Raw genomic sequence first — 20,169 nt, 5'->3', positions numbered from 1 at the left:
AAGCCCTACAAGTATTGTGTCTGTGTGCGTGTGTGTGTGTTTTGCATCTTGTAAGTAAAAACGTCTTGGCAAATGAGTTGGGGTGTTTCTGTGGATTTTTTTCCGTTCAGTTTTTTGGAGTAATTAGGATAAAAATAACTTTTTGAATTTAAACCTTATTTCAGATCTCTAAGCAGTTTTGGCACTGGGGAGCTTGCTGGATGTACAGAACAGCTGGAATTGCTTCCAGGGGAAGACATCAACCTGCTTATTGGAGGATCCAAGGAAAAAATAGGTATTATCTGAAACTCTGCTAGGTGTCTGAAGATTCCCAAGATATGTGGGCTTCGGTATTCTGATTTGCCGTGCTTTCATACTGGCATTACCTTGTGTGTAGTGTGTATTGGTGGGGGAGGGGGAGCAGGAACAATCAGTATGATGAATGTTAGCAGCCGCTGATACAGTCATAATATCTCTGTATATCAATCTTTTAGATATGAAGAAGCTCCTTCCTAACATGCTGTCTCCTGATCCAAGAGAACTCCAGAAAGCTCTTGAGGTTCAGTTACTGAGAAGCTCGGTGTGTCTTGCAACAGCTGTCAACCACATGGAACAGGACCAAAAGTGGCAGCCCATTACTGAGTAAGTACTTAATATTGCTGTTGTGAGTATAGCTGCCCACAGCATCCTCCTGGCCAAGTAGTGTGGGTGGGTGGGTGGTCCCCCTCTTCCTGTTAACAAAAAGGTAATCAGCATGGTATATTCTGAAGCTTCTGTGTGAGAGCTTCCCACCTCCTCTCTGAATCTTGGGAATAAATTTGTAAATATCAAATGGACAAAAGAATCTAGCACAATTTCACATATTCCTTTGTTTTGAGGCTTAAAATACAGCAGTCTGTAGAATTTTGCTTTTTAAAGTTCACTGCTTAATCGATTTGACCATGTAGATTTGTGTCTGCGATAAAACACAGCAGCTTGAACAACTCTTGTCTTGCCTTTTCTTTCAGAAATCTTGTCAAGTACCTGAAACAAACCTCACGCATTGCCATTGGACCTCTAAAGCTTGCCACCTTGACAGTGTCTCAGTCTTTGCCAGTCCTGAGTACCTTGCAGCTGTACTGTTCATCTGCTTTGGAAAACACAGTATCAAATCGGCTTTCATCAGAGGTATCTTAATTTTGCCTACCTGGTGGTTTTAACCATTAACGTGGCTGTACCCTTGTGACCCACAAGTATATGGGCTACTTTGTGAACTACCAACATTGGCAGATTCTGTCAGCTGAGTGCCTCTGAAACATACTTAGATGTCATCATGAAAGGAGGAGCAAGGGAGGACGAAACTCTACAATAAAACCACTATAATGAGAGAAATGATATTGGCAGCATGGAGGGCCCCAGACAAGCCTAAATGTCGAGTGTTTGAACATAAATGAACATATGAAGCTGGTTTATATAGACTCAGACCGTTGGTCCATGTAGCTTAGTGATGAAGTGTACTCTAGCAACAGCTTTCTGAGGTCTCTCTTTCAGACCTTCTTTCTCCGAACATAGGCTTCCTTTCACTGCCTTAGAGTTTCTAAACTGCCAATGATAACAGAGCCAAGCAATAACTTTCTTTCCTGGTGGTATGAATTGCAAATACAATGGCTTTAAAAACAACAGCAAACTGTTGTACCAGTGTAAGAAATATAGCAGGAGAAAAACCAGGCAAGGTTGCTCTTAATGAAGTGTTGCCGTTTGTCTCTTGGCTGCAGACCACGGCTGTGATCCAGAGCTCCATAAAATTAGTTCTGTTGAGGCCAAGGGGAGCTTTAATTTTTTTCCTCTGGCAATAGCTCCTCCCCAGCACTTTTCCTTTCAAGTTCCTTTGATTCAGTCATCTTGAGCAGCAGATAGGGAGTCTTTATTTCTTTAAGGAAAACATGGTGGAGAGATACTTGGCCATGGCCAGCATAGTTCTTGGGTCACTATCCATCAGCAGATAGGGAACTATATTTTTTAATACATTAGGAGGTAATTTAGTTAAAATAGGGGAAATGCATAATTCATGATAGGAGTTATGACGACATTCCAGTATCATACGGGACAGGCTGTCAACCATTTTCAAATCACAGTGACAGAGTCTATCTGAATAAGGCAAATTAGAGTGTCTCCTGTGTAGGGCTGCTGAGGGGGCAGTGTTCAGGCATGCGAGCATAAATGCTCTACAGAAGCGAGGAACTGTTAGATATTTAGTATAGACTGGAATGATTGGAGGCGGAAGGATACCAAAGAACTGGGTGGTAATCTAGGTCTTTTATACGTTCCTTGATAATATCTTGGATTCACTTTTCCCAAATCTCAGTATAGTGTCTTTTGCTAGGCTGAAGCTAGATAGTTTCTTGTCTATTTCTTGTGTCCCAACAAAAGTAGAATTGGATCTTGATTTAGCTAATAAAGCAAACTGCCATTCTTTGTGGAGAAAAGGACCTTTAGCCTATGTTTAAATGCACGCACCTGTGCTTTGGCTTCAGCAGAGCCCTGTCCCCTTTCTTCTCTTAGAGCTATCCCAGCAATACATTTTGGGGTTTCTGTAATGCATCACAGAAAGTGGCAACATTCCATGTTGAAGGTCCATAAAGTAACTGTGGGATGATTTTCATATTGAATACGTCCAAACCTCCAGGATATATTTGCCTCCTTTGGAGAAGAAAAAGTGTTCAATCGCTGACACAGAAACCCCAGCACTTTTAAAAATCCAAGAGGAGCCCCGAAGCACTTTCTGGTACACCAAAGCCAAATAAGCCAACCTTCTAGCCTGAGTCTCAGCAGTTGTTTTGATCTAAGCCTATAAAATTAGCTTAATTTGCAAGCTGTTCTTGTTTCATCCTTAACGAACTAATGCTGTGTGCTTAAAACACTAGTTATGAGATGCTTGAATTTAGATAATTCAAATTGGTTATGTAGCTTTAAATTGAAATAGCAGTTAAAAATTAATACATAGAATCATTTCAGGAGTATTTGTTCTTGAACCTTGAAACAATTCAGAGAGCGCTTAAACAGTTTGGAAAGGCCCGCTAAGCACTCAACTTCTGTCCTTTTTTATGCAGGATTGTCTCATTCCTCTCTTTAGCGAAGCATTGCGGTCATGTAAGCAGCATGACGTGAGACCCTGGATGCACGCCCTGAGATATACGATGTATCAGAATCAGTTGTTGGCAAAACTAAAAGGTATGTACGTCCTCCCGATGTATGGATGTGAAAGTTAGTGAAGAAAGTTGAGAGGAAGAAAATAGATTCATTTGAAATGTGGTGCTGGAGGAGAGTTTTGCAGATACCATGGACGGCCAAAAAGACAAATAAGTGGGTACTAGATCAAATCAAGCCTGAATCCTCCCTAGAAGCTAAAATGAGAAAACTGAGGCTATCGTACTTTGGTCACATTATGAGAAGACAAGATTCTCTGGAAAAGTCAATAATGCTAGGAAAAGTGGAAGGCGGCAGGAAAAGAGGAAGACCTAAAACGAGATGGCTTGACTCAATGTCCTCCAGTTTGCAGGATCTGAGCAAGTCTGTTAATGATAGGATTTTAGAGGTCTTTCATTCATAGGGTCACCATAGGTCAGAGGCGACTTGATGGTACATAACACACACACTATATGTGAGGTTACCTGTTTTAATTCACAGTAGTTAAGCTCTGGATTGCATTTCTTTTCCCCAAAGTAAAGAAAAACAACTTCTCCTTAATTTGATTTTCCTCCTTAAAACAAAAATCAAGCACAGCTTCACTAAATGGAAGAGCATGTCTCATCAGAATCCAGACACCTTTTAGTTATTTATACATCAGTCCAAACTTGTGCAGAGCTGCACCCAGTTTGATTTTTGTTGGGTTTAGACTGGAGTAATTATGTAGACCTGCCCTGTAGATCATCAAAATATTTCAGGTGATAACTCTGTTTAAGTGTGTGAAAGAAATAGTAGACTCAGTCCAGTGCAATATTACTGTTGTTTGGACTCTGCTATGTGATTGGCTATTCTTCAGGGGAAGATGCACTAGCCCTTAAAGACACTTGGGTGTTTCTGTATTTTTCAGAGCAAGGTGTTCCAGTGCGAAGCCATTTAATGGAGCTGGGTCTGACTGCTGCAAAATTTGCTCGAAAACGTGGCAATGTGGCACTGGCGACCAGGTTGCTTGCTCAGTGCAGTGAAGTTCAGCTTGGGAAAACCACTACAGCCCAAGATTTAGTTCAACACTTTAAAAAACTCTCTGTGCCCATTCAGATGGATGAAAAATGGGGCCCTGAGCTTGAGATTGAAAAAACCAAATTGTTGTACACAGCAGGTAAGTGTGAATCAAGCCTGGTAACTGATGGATAGCCAGTAGAGTTACTGCAGAATGGGAGCAGTGTTCATGCTTTTCCCAGCTCCCAGTAATAACTGAGCTGCAGCATTCTGCACCAACTGGAGCCTCCAAGTTAACTTAGAGTGGAGACGTATGTACAGTGCATTACAGTATTTGAGTCACATGTTACCATGGTATGGATCTAGATGGCCAGATTGGCCGTGTCGAGGTAGGGGACTATCTTCCAGGCTAGGCTGAATTTGTAGAAAGTATTTTTGCCGCTTCCTTAACTTGCTTTTCTAGCAGTAGTGCTGGATCCATTATAACCCCTAGGCTCTGCAAAGGTCAGACAAATTCCATTGGAAGCGGGGAGTACAACGTCCTCCAGGATCTCTGCCTTCCCAACCAGCACCACTTCTATCTTGTCTGTGGTCAGTTTCAGCTTGTTTGCTTTCATCCATCTGACCACAGTTGTCAGTCGCTACCCACGATCTCTAGGGCCTCCTGCTGTGATTTGAATAGTGAGCTACGGAGCTAATGTCATCTGCATATTGATGGCATCCAACTCCATAGCTGCGAATGAGTTCTCGTAAAGAGAGATAAGATTTTGCCCTGTGTGACCTTGCATGATAATTCCCACTCTGGAGATAGCTGGTCTCCAACAGCAGCCTTTTGAGTGTGTTCCATGAGAAATTATTCAAACCACTCCAAGGTACATCCTTTGATACTCACTTCTGCCTCCAAATGTCTCAAAAAGATGGCATGGTCTACTGTATTGAAAGCAGCAGACAGATCCAGGAGGAGCAACAAAGAAGCATGGCCTTTGTCTGCATTCAGATGGAGATCATCAACACCCCCTCCCTGCTCCCTTTGGCACCAAAAAATGCTTCTCCATGAAAATTTCTCATCCCTAAATAAAATTTTGGGGTTAAATAACACATATTGTGGAGCACCAAAGATTCAGACTGAAAATGAATCATGCTACAAAGATAAAATTTAAAATCCTGTTGTTGTGGCAGGCCAGTCGACCCATGCCATGGAGATGCTGAGCTCATGCGCCATATGCTTCTGCAAGTCTGCCAAAGCGGAATATGCTGTTGCCAAGTCAATCCTGACACTTGCCAAATGGATCCAAGCTGAATGGAAAGAGATTTCAGGGCAGCTGAAGCAGGTCTACAGAGCTCGGCAGCAGCAGAACCTTGCTGGCCTTTCTACACTCTCCAAAAACATCTATGCTTTGATTGATCTGCCATCTGTTAATACCGTTGAAGAGGACTATCCCAGAATTGAAAGTGAATCCACAGGTAGAAAAGGATCCTCTGAACTTTGCAATTTGCCTGCTTTGGTACTTGAAAAGGGAGGGTGGTTCTGTATGGATTGGTAGCAGAAGATTAATATGGTGCAACATATTATTGCATTAATACACTGAAAGTGGAAACATTCAACTCCCTCATGATTTGGAGCCAGTGCATTGTCATGGCATGTCTCTCTTCATTTGAAAAAAAAAACCCCAATCTGTGTTTAATTCTCTCTAGTGAACATTGGTGTTGGAGAACCAGACTTCATTTTGGGGCAGCTCTACCACCTGTCTTCAGCTCAAGCGCCTGAAGTAGCTAAATCCTGGGCTGCGCTTGCCAGTTGGGCTTACAGATGGGGTCGAAAGGTAGTTGATAACGCAAGGTAAATTTTTAGCCCTAAAAACAAGTCGTATATTTTGTTTTTAAGTTTGCATTTACTGATGAAACGAGAGCTTGCTTCATGCCTGAGTCTTAATGGGTGAAAAACAGTGAGTAAGCCAGAATGACGGGACCCATTGGAAGAGGACATGATGACAGTGGATGTCCCAGTTACTGACAAGGCAAGGGGTGTGGGCACATAACACAGCAGTCAGAGGTCCATCTTGTTTGTTGTGAACCATTTATTTTGTAGTTATCAGTGGCCACTTGTGGGGTGTTCCTGGTAAGAAGCTGTTTATCTTGAGCGTTTAAATCTCCATGCCATGTTCAGTTTGTTTTTTAAAAAAGAGTGAAAGTTTTCCTCCAATGAAGAATGTATGATCTTTCATGACATGTTGCATTTCTCATTCAGTGTGGTGTGTTTGGTTTATTATTTCCTGATTCTTTGCTGATTGGCTGTTCCTTCTTGCTCTGCTAATACAGAGTGAGACGTGGTTAGCCATTTGCTACTTAGGTCAAGGAATGTGCACAGAGGGTCCTGGCTTGGGTGGAGGAGACTGTTTCTCAGTGGGTAGAATAGGTGCTTGTCATACAAAAAGGTCCCAGGTTTGGCACCCTTCCCCACAGCATCTCCAGTTTAAAAGTACCAGGTAGCAGGTGATGTGTGAGACCTCTGCTTGAGACCCTGGAGAGCTGCTGCCAGTCAGTTGATGGTTCTGATAAATGAATGGTCTGACTTGGTATAAGGCAGTTTCATGGTGTTTTTCTACTGCTATCAGATACAGTTGAGGTGGTGGTGGAGAGTGCCGTCAAGTCATAGCTAACTTATGGCGACCCCTGGTGGAGTTTTCATGGCAAGAGACTAACAAAAGTTGTTTGCTGTTGCCTGCCTCTGCAACCTTGGTCTTCATTGGAGGTCTCCCATCCAATTACTAACCAGGGCCAACCCTGCTTAGCTTCTGAGATCTGACAAGATTAGGCTCACCTGGGCTATCCAGGTCAGGCTACAGTTGAGGTGGGTGAGTGGAAAAGAGGACACACCAGGGAGAATTCATGCCCTCCGGGGAGTCTGCTCTTGTACTTTGAAAGCAACCACAGTTGTTAGTCATGGTGTAGCTTGGACCTGTGTTTCCAATGACTGGTTTTTGGGCAGAGGGAGTAAGAGCGGAACCACAAGTGATGCCTGACACAGGTTGGACACTTGTCAGCTTCCCTCCAGTTTTGATGGGGAATGTAGGCAGCTTGGCGGAATGTTGGACAAGTGACAGTTGAAAAGTCCATTGGACAGCAGTCGGAGAGCCAGGCTGCAAGACTAGGATGCCTACATTTCCCATCAAAACTTGAGGGAAGCTGGCAAGTGTCCAACCTGTGTCAGGCGTCACTTGTGGTTCCGCTCTAAGTTTACCTAAAGCAGTGAGTTGATAACACTTCAGACTTAAAAACAGTGTTCAGTACAGCAAACATATGCATTAGCCCCATGCGTCCAACTTTTGAAGATGACTAAACATGTGATGTTACAGCCAGGGAGGCGTTCGTCTTCTACCGAGAGAGAAATCTGAAGTTCAAAACCTACTTCCAGAAGACATTACGGAAGAAGACAGAGAGAAAATCTACAGCATTCTTGGACAGGCAGTGTGCCGGCCAGCTGGGATTCAGGTTAGTTGGGGGGAAATAATCCCTGCAACACTTTATTTCACTTGTAAGAGGTTAGGGTTTTTAATAACTGAAATATTAGATCCAGAGGAGTTAGCCGTGTTAGTCTGTAGTAGCAAAATAAAAAAGAGTCCAGTAGCACCTTTAAGACTAACCAATTTTATTTTATTGTAGCATAAGCTTTCGAGAATCAAGTTCTCTTCATCAGATGCCTGATCCAAACTGGTCGAACCAGTTCGGATCAGGCATCTGATGAAGAGAACTTGATTCTCGAAAGCTTATGCTACAATAAAATAAAATTGGTTAGTCTTAAAGGTGCTACTGGACTCTTTTTTATTTTGAAATATTAGAGATTAACTTCTGTACAGTACTGATCTGAATGTCAGTGAATAAAAGTAATAGCTACTGCTTAAGGTCAGTGAGCTTGGTGGTCACGAAATGATTGTCTGTATTTGAGGTTGCCATTAGTCAGTAGGTCAAACTTGGACAACCAACTAGATCCATTGTCATTTTGCGGAAAATGAACTTTCCGTGCTGTGTCCTGATAAAATTCAGGACAATATTTCTTTGAAAATGCTAAAATTTGTGATAGTGACAAAAATAACCCGTATAACTTGTTTTATTTACAATGCAATCCTGTACAAACTTATTGCAGACTGATCTCAAAGATTACGGTGGGACTGGAGTAACTCTACATAGGATTAGGGGTCTGCGCTTCGGGAATCCGATTCAGGCAAAATACCCGAATCAGACCCGATCCGGAAAGCTTTGGGATTTCTGAATTGGAGCCAGCATGCTGGCCCCGATTCAAAAATCCCGAAGCAAAGCTTCCCGAAGCATTTGTAATGCTTCGGGAAGCTTTGGGTTTAAATACCCGTTTCTCTGCCGCTGCGAACAACAGGGAAAGGAGCATTTAAAGCCCTGAATCAGCTGCTCGTCAAGGGCTTCCCCAATGAGCGGCTGAGTGCGGGCGCCGCTGTTGGGGGCAGGAAACTCCTCAGCCCTGAGCGGTGAAGGACGCAGCGGGGAGGCTGCAGGCTTAAGCATGCACCTCCCCCCGCTGGGCGCTCCGTTCGCCCGCTGATGTCGGGGTCGAGGAGCTCCTCGACCCCGACACTGGTGGGCGAACGAACAAGGTGGCGGGGAGGCTGCAGGCTTAAGCCTGAACCTCTCTGCTGGGCGCTCCGTTCGCCCACTAATGTCAGGGTCGAAGAGCTCCTCGACCCCGATGGGCAAAGGAGGTGGCAGGGAGGCTGCAGGTTTATCCTGCCCCTCTCCCTGGCTGGGCGCTTAGTTCACCTGCCGATGTCGGGGTCGAGGAGCTCCTTGACCCCGACATCGGTGGGCGAATGAACGAGGCAGTGGGGAGGCTGCAGGCTTAAGCCTGCTCACCCCACCCCCCCGGCCAGGCGCTCCGTTCTTTTGCTGGCAGGCGAAGGAGGTGGTGGGGAGGCTGCAAGTTTAAGCCTGCACCTCCCCCTGGCCGGGCGCTCCGTTCGCCCGCCGATGTTGAGGTCAAGGAGCTTCTGCACCCCCCAGCCGGGTGCTCCGTTCGTTCGCTGGCGGGTGAAGGAGGCGGTGGGAAGGCTGCAGGCTTAAGCCTGCACCTCCCCCTGGCCGGGTGCTCCATTCGCCCGCCGATGTCGGGGTCGAGGAGCTCCTCAACCCCGACACTGGCGGGCGAACGAACGAGGCAGCGGGGAGGCTGCAGGCTTAAGCCTGCACCTCCCTGATGGGTGCTCCTCAGCCGAGCAAAGGTAAGTGGGGGAGCTGGGTGTTGTGGGGTTTTAAAGGACCCTGCTGCTTGTTGGCATGACAGCCCTTTAAACTATCAGCTGGCAGGCTGCAGCGGAATCCCCCCCTGCTGCATGCCAGCTGATAGGGAGGGGGGGCTAGGGGGGTTGGGAGTGGGGGTGAGTGGGGTGCTGGAAAACCCAGCCCCCTGAATCACTTTGGAATGCTCCAAATCTTTACGGAGCATTCCAAAGCGATTCAAATACCCGAATCTGAAGCGGCTTGCCGCTTGGGTATTTCTGAATTCGAATATTTCCAGCGTGCACACCCCTACATAGGATTACTTTGTATATAGCTTAGTATTTTGTTTCTGGCAGTACCCAGTTCAGAGGAAGAAGAGCGCGGCAGCATTTAGTTACTCCAGTCCTTTCTGTTGCCATTTCCAGCTTCTAGTCTGTGACCATCTTATAAATGCACATGGTTCTTGAAGCCTTTAGTCTTAAGTACTGTGGGGCGGAAAGAGAAAATTGGGCCGTTGTGGGAGCCGTTACGATCTTAGAGGAGCATGGTTGGCTTTAAAGGGTTAAGGGCTGGGTATTTAGAAGAGTTAGTAGTATCAAAAAGGAGGTGCAGGATCAGAGAAGGTAGCAGTTGTGATGATTACGATTTTGAAATGAGTGATCCAAAGGAATGAAAAGCAAGTGTGAGGGGGAGGCCTCTCAAAATCTTGAGTGGGAGGGAGAACACAAAGAGGCGCAGGAGCGAATGTTCAGAGGTTCACACTAATTTAAAGTTGCCAGTTAAATCCTGGGCTGTGTGGGCTGTGTAGTCTTCAGTGACTGTCGACAACTACTGAAACCTGTTTTGCATTTGGTGTTTAATATTCTTGTGTGATACATATATAGGATGAAGATATGACCCTTCAGATCGCAGAGAATGAAGATAATGAAGAAGATGACATGGTGGACGTGATCTGGCGCCAGTTGCTGTCAAGTTGTCCCTGGCTTTCAGAACTTGATGAGAATTCGACAGAGGGACTGATCAAAGTGTGGAGGAAAGTGGTAGACAGGATCTTCAGTCTTTATAAACTCTCATGCAGTGCATATTTTACTTTCCTGAAACTGAATGCTGGTCAGGTATGCTATATTTTTTTTGACTTAGTGATGCTAGTTAGTGTGCTTTCTCTAAATAAATAAATAAATAAAAATGAGTATTAGTTTTGTGAGTAAGAACGGTACTAACAGATTCTAAAAGAACATGACTAAAACAGTTCAGTGAAGAACAAGTAATAACAATTGGAGTTCCATAGATAGGCATAATTAAAATCAATGTGCATTTATTTGGCAATGTCATTCAGAATGTGAGGTACCAGTGAAATGCATAAAAGACGTAAAGTCTGGCTGCTTAATAAACCGGGGCGAGTTGTATTTCAGAGGTCTTTTGTGGATTTGCAGTGTAGATTTTTCAATGATTTCAAAAAACAGCCATGTGGGTGAAGTGAGTCTGATTAGATGAGTCATTTCTTTAATGTGTAGGTTCTCCTGGATGAAGACGACCCCAGGCTGCATCTAAGAAACACAGCAGAGCAAAGCACAGATGATGTGATTGTTATGGCAACTTTGAGGCTGTTGCGGCTGCTTGTGAAGCATGCTGGAGAGCTTAGGCAGTATCTGGAACAAGGGCTTGAAACCACCCCTACAGCCCCGTGGCGAGGTACAGTAGACTTTGGTGTCTGGTAGTTTAAAGAACAAAAATGAGCTGAGAGGGAGGGAATTGTAAGTCCACTGTATAAGCCAGCACTTGCCAACAGATGGCCCTGGTGTGGCTTCGGGGGAAAAAAGCTGTCTTCTTGCCCCATGAGTGAATAAGTAGTTCTTCATTTCATAAGAATGTGGAAATGCTTATAAAGCTGGAATTGGTCCCACCATCATGGGGACTGTTTGGAGCTGAAGTTATATATTCTATAGGAGGTGTCAGTGTAATTGACGGTACATAATTTACAGGTGTTCCAAGCAGATTCTTTGACATGATCATATGCTAATTTATTCTCTTCTTTCTACAGCCAGAAACCATTCTTTTTTTAAAAAATGCTTTCCCACCAGTTAATTGTAAAACTTGACAAATCTTACTTACCTTCTTTCCTTGCAAGATTTCTAGAAGAACATAGCCTCTTTTGCTGTGTCTAGATATTTAACCTTTTTATTAGAGAGTTTGCTTTTGGATAAGAGTGTAAGTAGAGACTGGTGTGTTGCATTACCATTTTAGCTGCTGAGTTTATAGAACATACCTTGGGTGGGAATCTCTGTGCCTCTGAATTGTTCAGGTGGTACAGACCAGACAGCTACAATACATCCTTTTGAAAGTATTCATATGGAACTAGTCGCTTCTTAACTCATTAATTCTGGTTACTAAGCTAGAATTCTGGTCATATTGATCTAGTAGAATTTTTAGATAATGGAAACAGTCTATTGGGTTTTAAAGCTATTTTTGTGCCTGACTGGGGATCTTGTTGGGCTTGGAGTATGTTTTGTTTTATAGGAATTCCTTGTTGATAAACCAGCATATGCAGTCTGTAAATAAGTGTAACAAACAAAACGACTTCTTGTTTCTTGAATCATAGGGAAAAACTTTGCTGTTGAGTAAAGATGAGATTTATTTAAGAGGGAATATTAACATATAAGTTTCCAAAGACAAAGATGACAATTGTGTTCTTCAGTGGTTCCAGTGTATAAAGTCACCTCTGTGCCCCTTCCTTTTTATCTTCATTAAGGTATTATCCCTCAACTCTTCTCACGTCTAAATCACCCTGAAGTCTATGTTCGGCAGAGTATTTGTAACCTCCTTTGTCGAGTAGCGCAAGATTCTCCTCACCTTATATTGTACCCTGCAATTGTGGGTACTATTTCACTTAGCAGTGAATCTCAAGCTTCAGGTATGGGCTAGTAGAAATTACGTTGACTAACTGCACTGTGACAGTTTGTATTGATTAGAGTATTCACCTAGTTTATAACAAACCCTTTTTGCTGCAAAACACATGCTCTGTCAGCACACTGCAAGCAGATTGCCATGAGATGGGTGGGTGGGGTGTACATGCGTGCAGGGAAGAAGAATTGCAAGGAAAGCTGCGTTCTGATAAGTGCATTTATGTATTTACTTCAAGGATTAACGTTTATCTGAAATATGGTTAAGCGGTTCAGTTTTTTGCTTTGATTTGGTGGGGACAGGGACTGCATGCTATGCTATTGGGTACTGTTTGCTGATGAAGATTTCTTAACATGCCATATGAATTAGTTATGCATTGTTTCAGAAGATTTCATCTCTCTGCTCGACTTGACACTTGTTTTCAAATTTCCTGTTACCATAACCTATTGTATCTGTTCACTGAATATCCTAACATTATGATAGTTGCTCGGTGAACGTCCTAGCTGTTGATTATATTGTATCTCACTTGCACTATGTAATCTGTCTTGGATCTCAGAGAGAAAGGCGGACTATAAATTAATAATAATAATGATAATGAAAAGTAAGCATTATTGCAACTGCATTACCTAAATTAAAGATTCCAGTTTCTGTGATGCTCTTACCCTACCGGGATGACATCCTTCATGGATGATCTAGGGCTCTGAGATTCAGTTCAATGTAAGTTGCCAAGTTGTGGCTTATAGGAGAATGCCATTAATGTGGCTTTCACGTGCTCATATTGTTTCTAGAACTGTTGTTTCCATAAACAACATCGCCCCATTCTTAGTTTGAATAAAATAATGAGGTAATGGATTGCACGTCTTACAGGTTTTGTAGTGAAGGGCAAATCTTTGTAATGTTGGTCAAGGCTGTAGTTTGCTGGCCTCTGGCAGACTTTTGAATTTTGATGAAACAGAAATGACCCCCCTCCTTCTTTTTCAAACCTAGGGAGCAAATTCCCTTCTGCAATTCCTACCTTTCTTGGAAACATTCAAGGTGAGGAATTACTGGGTAGCGAGTGTGACGGAGGAAGTCCCCCGGCTTCTCAAGAGAGCATGAAAGATGAGCCAAAAACGGGCTTAAATGAAGACCAGGCAATGATGCAAGACTGCTACAGTAAAATTGTTGAGAAGTTGTCAACTGCCAATCCGACAATGGTGTTGCAGGTAAAATTTGAGATTGTGACTCAGGCTTTCCAAGCCCTTTGGCTTGCAGTCCAGGGCTTTTGACTCTCAGGCCCATTTTACTTATTCTGAGACTAGTTGCTATTGCTGGTGATTATTTGAAATAAATTACCCAGAGCTTTTGCGCTACGAATTCAGGTTCAGATGCTTGTGGCGGAGTTGCGCAGAGTCACTGTCCTTTGGGATGAACTGTGGCTGGGTGTCCTGTTGCAGCAGCACATGTATGTCCTCCGGCGGATCCAGCAGCTGGAAGACGAGGTGAAAAGAGTCCAGAACAACAACACTCTGCGAAAGTAAGTTCGTGTTTCATTTTTCCTTGAGAAGTGGGTAGCAAGAACGGCTGGAAACTTTCTTCTCGGACAAAATCCAGGCTGCTTCTTGTAAAGGTGAGAGTGCTCCTGCTTTGTTACCTGAAGAAGCACCTCTTGAAACATCATGCACTGTACTTGCCCACCTTTCTTTAAACTAGTGAAAATAACCTTACAGGTTCCTTAATGGGTAATAGCATTTTTGGAAAAGGCACTTGGGTTTCCCTAATTCCCTTGTGACCTGCTTAAAGCAGTGTTGAGTTAAGTTTCTTGTTATGAGCATCAAAACATAACGCTAGGCAAACAAAATTCATGCTTGGTTATGAAAATACTGGCATCTGTAACATCAGTGTCTCCAGAATGCAAGTCATGTTTTCTTCTCTTCCCCCCACCATCTTTTTTACAGGGAGGAAAAAATAGCCATCATGCGCGAAAAGCACACAGCCCTAATGAAGCCCATTGTATTTGCTCTGGAACATGTGCGGAGCATAACAGCAGCTCCCGCGGAAACGCCTCATGAGAAGTGGTTTCAGGACAACTATGGAGAGGCCATTGAAAATGCCCTCGAGAAACTGAAGAATCCATCAAATCCTGCTAAGCCTGGGAGTAGCTGGATCCCTTTTAAAGAGGTATAGCTTGAAAGGTTGAGCGGACAAGCAGGGTGTAAATCTTCAAAATGTGGCTGAGAATAGGTGAATCCAAAGCAACTTTGACTGCTGCCTGGGACTAAAATCATAATGCTCCTTCTGGAAATGTAGGCGGGGGCTTAGACAGCAGCCTCTGAAAACATCTTCTGTTTTTTAGGTCATGCTCAATCTTCAGCAGAGGGCCCAGAAGCGTGCCAGTTATATTCTACGGCTAGAAGAGATAAGCCCATGGCTCGCTGCCATGACCAACACTGAAATCGCTCTCCCCGGAGAAGTGTCTGCCAGAGACACCGTCACGATTCATAGCGTGGGGAGTACGATTACGATTCTTCCAACAAAAACAAAACCCAAAAAGCTCCTTTTCCTCGGCTCGGATGGGAAGAACTACCCATACCTTTTCAAAGGTGCGTATTTTGGGGAGGGGCTGTGGCTCATTGGTAGAACATCCCATTGGCGTGCAGGAAGGCCCCAGGTTCTGTCCCTGGAATGCCCTTTTTAAGAGCACCACGTAGGAAGTGAAGACCCAAGAAGCCCAAGACCGTGGAGAGCTGCTGCTGGTTGGAGTAGGCAGTGCTGACCTTGAGGGAACAAAGGGTCTGATTGGGCAGCTTCAGTATATGTACGTATCTTTTTTGTAAAAGTCTCCTGGAAGAGGTTGGGGGACTCCCACCCTCCTGGCTTGTTCAGGAAGGTAAAATGGACTCATTCCATAGAGCCTTTGGGACAACTTAAGCCCAGGAGAAAAAGGGGGTGCTTTCTAGCCACTAATACTGTTTTTATATTGGTAATTTTAATGATTTTATTTGATGCTTGTTGTGTTTTATCTCCGGCTGATCTGTCGGGAAGAGGGCAGTTTTATAAACATTTTAAATAAATCGTGTGGGTTGAAATTGAATGTTCTTTTCCAGTGGAGGAGGACTTTGTCCGGGTTAGCTCAGCCTGTTCATTCCTATAGGCAGGGAAATGCAAAAGACTTCTGTTTAGCTGACTGGAGGATCTTCTCCTAGTTTTTGTCCTCTCTCAACCCAGGTTACAGTGTGTTAATGCTAAATTCTGGCCCAGTTTAGGAAACTTCTTTTTCAATTAAGCTTTAGGAGAAACTTTCTAACCAATTAGAGCAGTTGAACAACGGAAGGCATTTCCTTGACAGTGGAGCCTCTCCCTCATTGGAGGCTATCAAGCAGAGGCTGAAGAACTGGCTGTCAGGAAAGGTCTAACATTTCCTGCCTGAAGCATATAAGGCCCTTCCCAACTCAGATTCTATACTACTTCATTTTCTCCATCTGAGTTAGGAATCCTGCATTTTAAACGGGCTTCTTTTCTGTTGGGGTTGCAGCAGCACCCGGGAAGGGAGAAAGACGTCTATGGGAAGGGCCTTGGCAAGAGGGTGCCTAAGGAATGTGTACAAGCTACAATAGTAGAAGTGTCCTGGTGAATTTCAAGCAAGAGCTGTTCATCTAGGGAAAGAAACCTATAAGAATGAATGCAATAAAAGAATAAAACAATGTAGTATAACTCCTGAAACATTTATTTGCCTTATATTGAAATAAGCAAAAATATCAGTTTGTTTGAAAAACATAAAAAGAGACATGCTCTGGGGTTTAGGCTTGTCTAAAGTAGCTCTTGAAGTACTGATTAATATTTAATTTTTACATAAGATATGGCAATCTCTCCTCGATTCTGCTTCTTGTAGATTAAAAATGTAATCTGAAATTTTGTGGGCATGGTAGTAGGCAATACAGAAAAGCATGTCCCATGTTGGAACTCTGGACTGATAATGGGCTTTCTAATATAACCGCAGAAAGCTAATACCGTGGTGGTGGGACTTATTTCCCTGTTGTATAGATTTCCATTTCCTGGTTATTTTTTCCAAAGAAACATTCAGAGCTGCACTCTACTGCTTGCCATCTGAAGTGGTGCAGTCCCTCCTGTCATTTCATTTATGACATGTATGAGAACTAAGCCTTGGTGGCTAAAGTCCACTTTCTTTTTGTTCAGATTAGTTAGCCATGGGTCTCTGTCAAACTCTGGACTGTCGAAGGCTCAGTCTATTTGATACAATTCAACTGGGCGTTGTTGCTTCTTGCGGGAAAGGAGTCCAGTAGCCCAAGCTGAGAGGTTTCTTTTTGCCTATGAATAGTTGCCTGACTTCCTTAACAGCTTGTTCTGTATGTGGCTAGATAAGAGCTATTTTAGTCTGAAGGAAGCTTATATTTAAAGTCTGTTCCCCATGCAGGTCTGGAAGACTTACATCTCGACGAACGAATCATGCAGTTCTTATCGATTGTTAATACAATGTTCGCCACAATAAATCGTCAGGAGACACCCCGTTTCCATGCCAGGCACTACTCAGTTACACCACTGGGAACAAGGTCAGGCTTGATTCAGTGGGTTGACGGAGCCACCCCATTATTTGGCCTGTATAAGAGGTGGCAGCAAAGAGAAGCGGCTTTGCAGGCACAGAAGGTAATGGTGTCAACTGACAGCTCTGGGGAATTTTTTTTATAGGTTACTTTTTTGTTCTTAAAAGCATAAAAATTGAAGTTGAACTGCAGGCTGTAAGATGGGGCCCTGATTTATTGGGCTGAGGATATGAATGGGGTGTGCTCTTGTTGTACAAACAGATCCTGAAAACTGAGCAGTAATGCTTGAAAAGGGGTCATTTGTGTTAAAAATCCAAATGCAAACATTTGTAATCTTGTGTGAGCGTAACCTGGATGCTTACGTGCCCTGCTTCAGTATTGCTGCTGTACTGGTTCTTTATCAGTGGTGGTGGTTGCCTTTTACAAGCTTAACCAAGAAAGCAAGCATACAGATATTTCAGGTAAATAACAGCCATCCCTTTGCTGTGCACTTTATCTTTGCCCCTGAGAGCCCTATTGTGTTGAAGAAGGTAGAGCTGAGAGAGCTTCTGTTGTAATAATATAGATTAAAGCACATTATACTAATCAATACTAAGCTAATACATACTAACGGCTTGTATTCTAGGTGAACTTTTAAACTTTTCATGAACTGTCTGTGCATTTTTTTAGAGTGTTAGGTAACTGAAACAGGTGTGCTTTAATCCTTTGACAGCTAATTAAAAAAGTGGACTCCATCTAGATTGTTTCTTTATCAGAGACTGGACCAATAGTCCTTTGAAGTAGTGGAAGCTTAGTTCAGACACAGGCAAGAGAGCCTGTTACACTCCTAGAAGCTGTGACTGACCCAAGGTCACCCAGCTGGCTTCAAGTGGAGAAGTGGGGAATCAAACCCGGCTCTCCATATTAGAGTCCTGCTGCTCTTAACTACTATATCAAAAGTCACTGCCATGGCCATGCTGTAATAGGCTTTACAAAATTGGGGAGGGGGAACAGAGAACCAGGAATAAGCCTAAATTTTCATTTTAGGAAAAAAGGCTACCTTTTGAGACGGAAAGATTCCCTTTTTTTTCTGAGGACTGTATGTTTCAAGCCTCCTCACCTCCTACTTTGGGCACTGAAAACAGTCACACTGACAGGCAGGAGTGGAGCTTGACCTTTTTACTTAATTTGGGACTGAGAGCTCTGCCTTCACCGAGGCTCTGATTCTCCAGCTCCTGGGTTCCTCTTTGGGATGTACTCATGTCTCATTCAGTAAATCCAGATACTGCTTGAATAAAATATATTTTTATTAGCTTTTCGAGAGTGCTGCAAAGCATAAAAACACTCAAATGAAACAAGCAACCGATACAAAACAAATAACTAGTGTTCAGCCATCCTTGCTGGAATCCTGTTTGTTAGGTCCAGCTTCCACACAAGGACAAAATTGATTATGCTCCGTAGGGCTCCAAAATCCAATTCTGGTTCAATTGTTCTGGATGGGATGTAGAAATAGAAAAAGGGCTGATACTGAAGGAACAGAATACATAAGGAACAGAAGCCCAACATGGATTAGTTTATTCATTGCAAATCTCTTCCAGCCAAGATTTAACTATATGGGATGATAATTCTAATCAAGTCTCTGTTACTACTCAACTATGTAACTGGTAATAAAATGTATTTTTTAGGCCCAGGATTCCTACCAGACTCCTCAAAATCCTGGAATTGTTCCCAGACCCAGTGAACTGTACTACAGTAAAATAGGACCAGCTTTGAAGGCTGTTGGACTTAGCCTGGATGTATCTCGCCGAGACTGGCCTCTGAATGTAATGAAGTCAGTTTTGGAAGAGTTAATGGAAACCACTCCACCAAATCTTCTAGCTAAAGAACTTTGGTCATCGTGTACAACCCCTGATGAATGGTGGAGAGTTACACAGGTAGATAGAGGCCTCTTATAAGCAAGGCTGTATTTTTCTAACTAGTGTGTGGTTGGGGATCAGATTTTTAACTTAACAAAACTTTTTTTCCTCCCTCCTAAGTCTTATGCAAGGTCCACTGCAGTTATGTCCATGGTTGGCTACATAATTGGTCTTGGAGATAGACATCTGGACAACGTTCTTATCGATATGACAACTGGCGAAGTTGTTCACATAGATTATAACGTTTGCTTTGAAAAAGGTAAAAGGGAAAGAAAAATAGATACATTTATGTATGCTTTTAAAATTACTAAGGTCAATTACCATGATGGAATTTTTGGAATTTTTTCCCCTCTTGCAGGGAAAAGCCTTCGAGTGCCAGAGAAAGTTCCATTCCGGATGACACAAAACATTGAAACTGCGTTTGGAGTAACAGGAGTGGAAGGGGTTTTCAGGCTTTCTTGCGAACAGGCAAGCCACAAAATACTAGGTGTAGCATGTTGTGTGTCCCCTTCTCCCCCCCCTCCCCATTACACTTGCCATACTGATTTGGGGTGTGACCACTGTTCTGTCGTAGGCATATGTGGGGAGTGGCAAGAGTTATATTTAGCCATGAATTTCTGCTTCTGATTACTAGAAATCCTGTTGAGGCTGTGGCTTTTTTTTGGGAGCCTTTACAAAAATGTGAAAGGACCTTCTTGCCAGAATGATTGAATTTCCTCCCCGGGGAGAGTCATCTGTATCACCCTTGATCATTGTCTTCTGCCAGCGGGTGAAGACTTTTCTGTTTCACCTGGTATCGCCTGACTGACCCTCTTCCTTGTTTGTTTAATTGGTGTTTTATGCGTGTGTGTCTGTGCTTTTGAAACGTGTTTGATTTTTAATCTCTTTTTAATTGTTTGCCACCTTGAAATCCCCAATTGTGTGGAACAGTAGGGCGTAAATGTTCAAAATGGATAATAACACTGTCAGTCATTAATAGCTACGGTACTGATGCTCAGAATTGGGATTTGCTACAGTAGTTGCGTACCTTGCATGATATGTTTGGGTTTTTTTAAAAAAAATAGGTGCTGCACATTATGCGACGTGGCAGGGAGACTTTGCTTACGCTGTTGGAAGCTTTTGTTTATGACCCGCTTGTGGACTGGACCGCTGGAGGGGAAGCTGGATTTGCTGGTGCCGTGTACGGTGGAGGTGGACAGCAAGCCGAGAACAAGCAAAGCAAGAGAGAGATGGAAAGAGACATCACTCGCAGTCTGTTCTCTTCCAGGGTAGCTGAAATCAAGGTGTGTCGGATATTCTGAATGTTCCTTTTATCTCGGGGCTGTGCAACTTTGTCTTTTAAAAAATCACTTTTAAGAACATTGCACAAAGGTTGCTGCCTTATTTTCTTTGAGAGCTTTGTAGTAGTGAGTGTTTCTTAAAACATTCTTGCCGAAACGTTTCCAGCT

General features: G+C 43.3%; 1 protein-coding gene across 1 annotated transcript in view; it reads left to right on the top strand.

Moving 5' to 3' along the window:
* The window catches only part of SMG1 (SMG1 nonsense mediated mRNA decay associated PI3K related kinase), an 82,127-nt gene that overhangs the window by 38,617 nt on the left and 23,341 nt on the right, over positions 1–20,169 (top strand). Inside the window, exons 26-45 of the mRNA XM_054995517.1 lie at positions 165–274; positions 474–621; positions 987–1,146; positions 3,069–3,189; positions 4,052–4,300; positions 5,320–5,604; positions 5,836–5,980; positions 7,497–7,632; positions 10,269–10,499; positions 10,899–11,076; positions 12,134–12,295; positions 13,273–13,490; positions 13,647–13,801; positions 14,223–14,445; positions 14,621–14,867; positions 16,700–16,929; positions 18,491–18,739; positions 18,842–18,980; positions 19,080–19,189; positions 19,786–20,004. Coding sequence (XP_054851492.1) covers positions 165–274; positions 474–621; positions 987–1,146; positions 3,069–3,189; positions 4,052–4,300; positions 5,320–5,604; positions 5,836–5,980; positions 7,497–7,632; positions 10,269–10,499; positions 10,899–11,076; positions 12,134–12,295; positions 13,273–13,490; positions 13,647–13,801; positions 14,223–14,445; positions 14,621–14,867; positions 16,700–16,929; positions 18,491–18,739; positions 18,842–18,980; positions 19,080–19,189; positions 19,786–20,004 — 3,715 coding nt within the window. The remainder of the gene's footprint in view (positions 1–164; positions 275–473; positions 622–986; positions 1,147–3,068; positions 3,190–4,051; positions 4,301–5,319; positions 5,605–5,835; positions 5,981–7,496; positions 7,633–10,268; positions 10,500–10,898; positions 11,077–12,133; positions 12,296–13,272; positions 13,491–13,646; positions 13,802–14,222; positions 14,446–14,620; positions 14,868–16,699; positions 16,930–18,490; positions 18,740–18,841; positions 18,981–19,079; positions 19,190–19,785; positions 20,005–20,169) is intronic.

This window comes from Eublepharis macularius, chromosome 12 (assembly GCF_028583425.1).
Source record: "Eublepharis macularius isolate TG4126 chromosome 12, MPM_Emac_v1.0, whole genome shotgun sequence".
Lineage (NCBI taxonomy): Eukaryota > Metazoa > Chordata > Lepidosauria > Squamata > Eublepharidae > Eublepharis > Eublepharis macularius.
The sequence above is the reverse complement of the archived record's forward strand: the minus strand, read 5'-3'. Positions and strand labels throughout refer to the sequence as shown.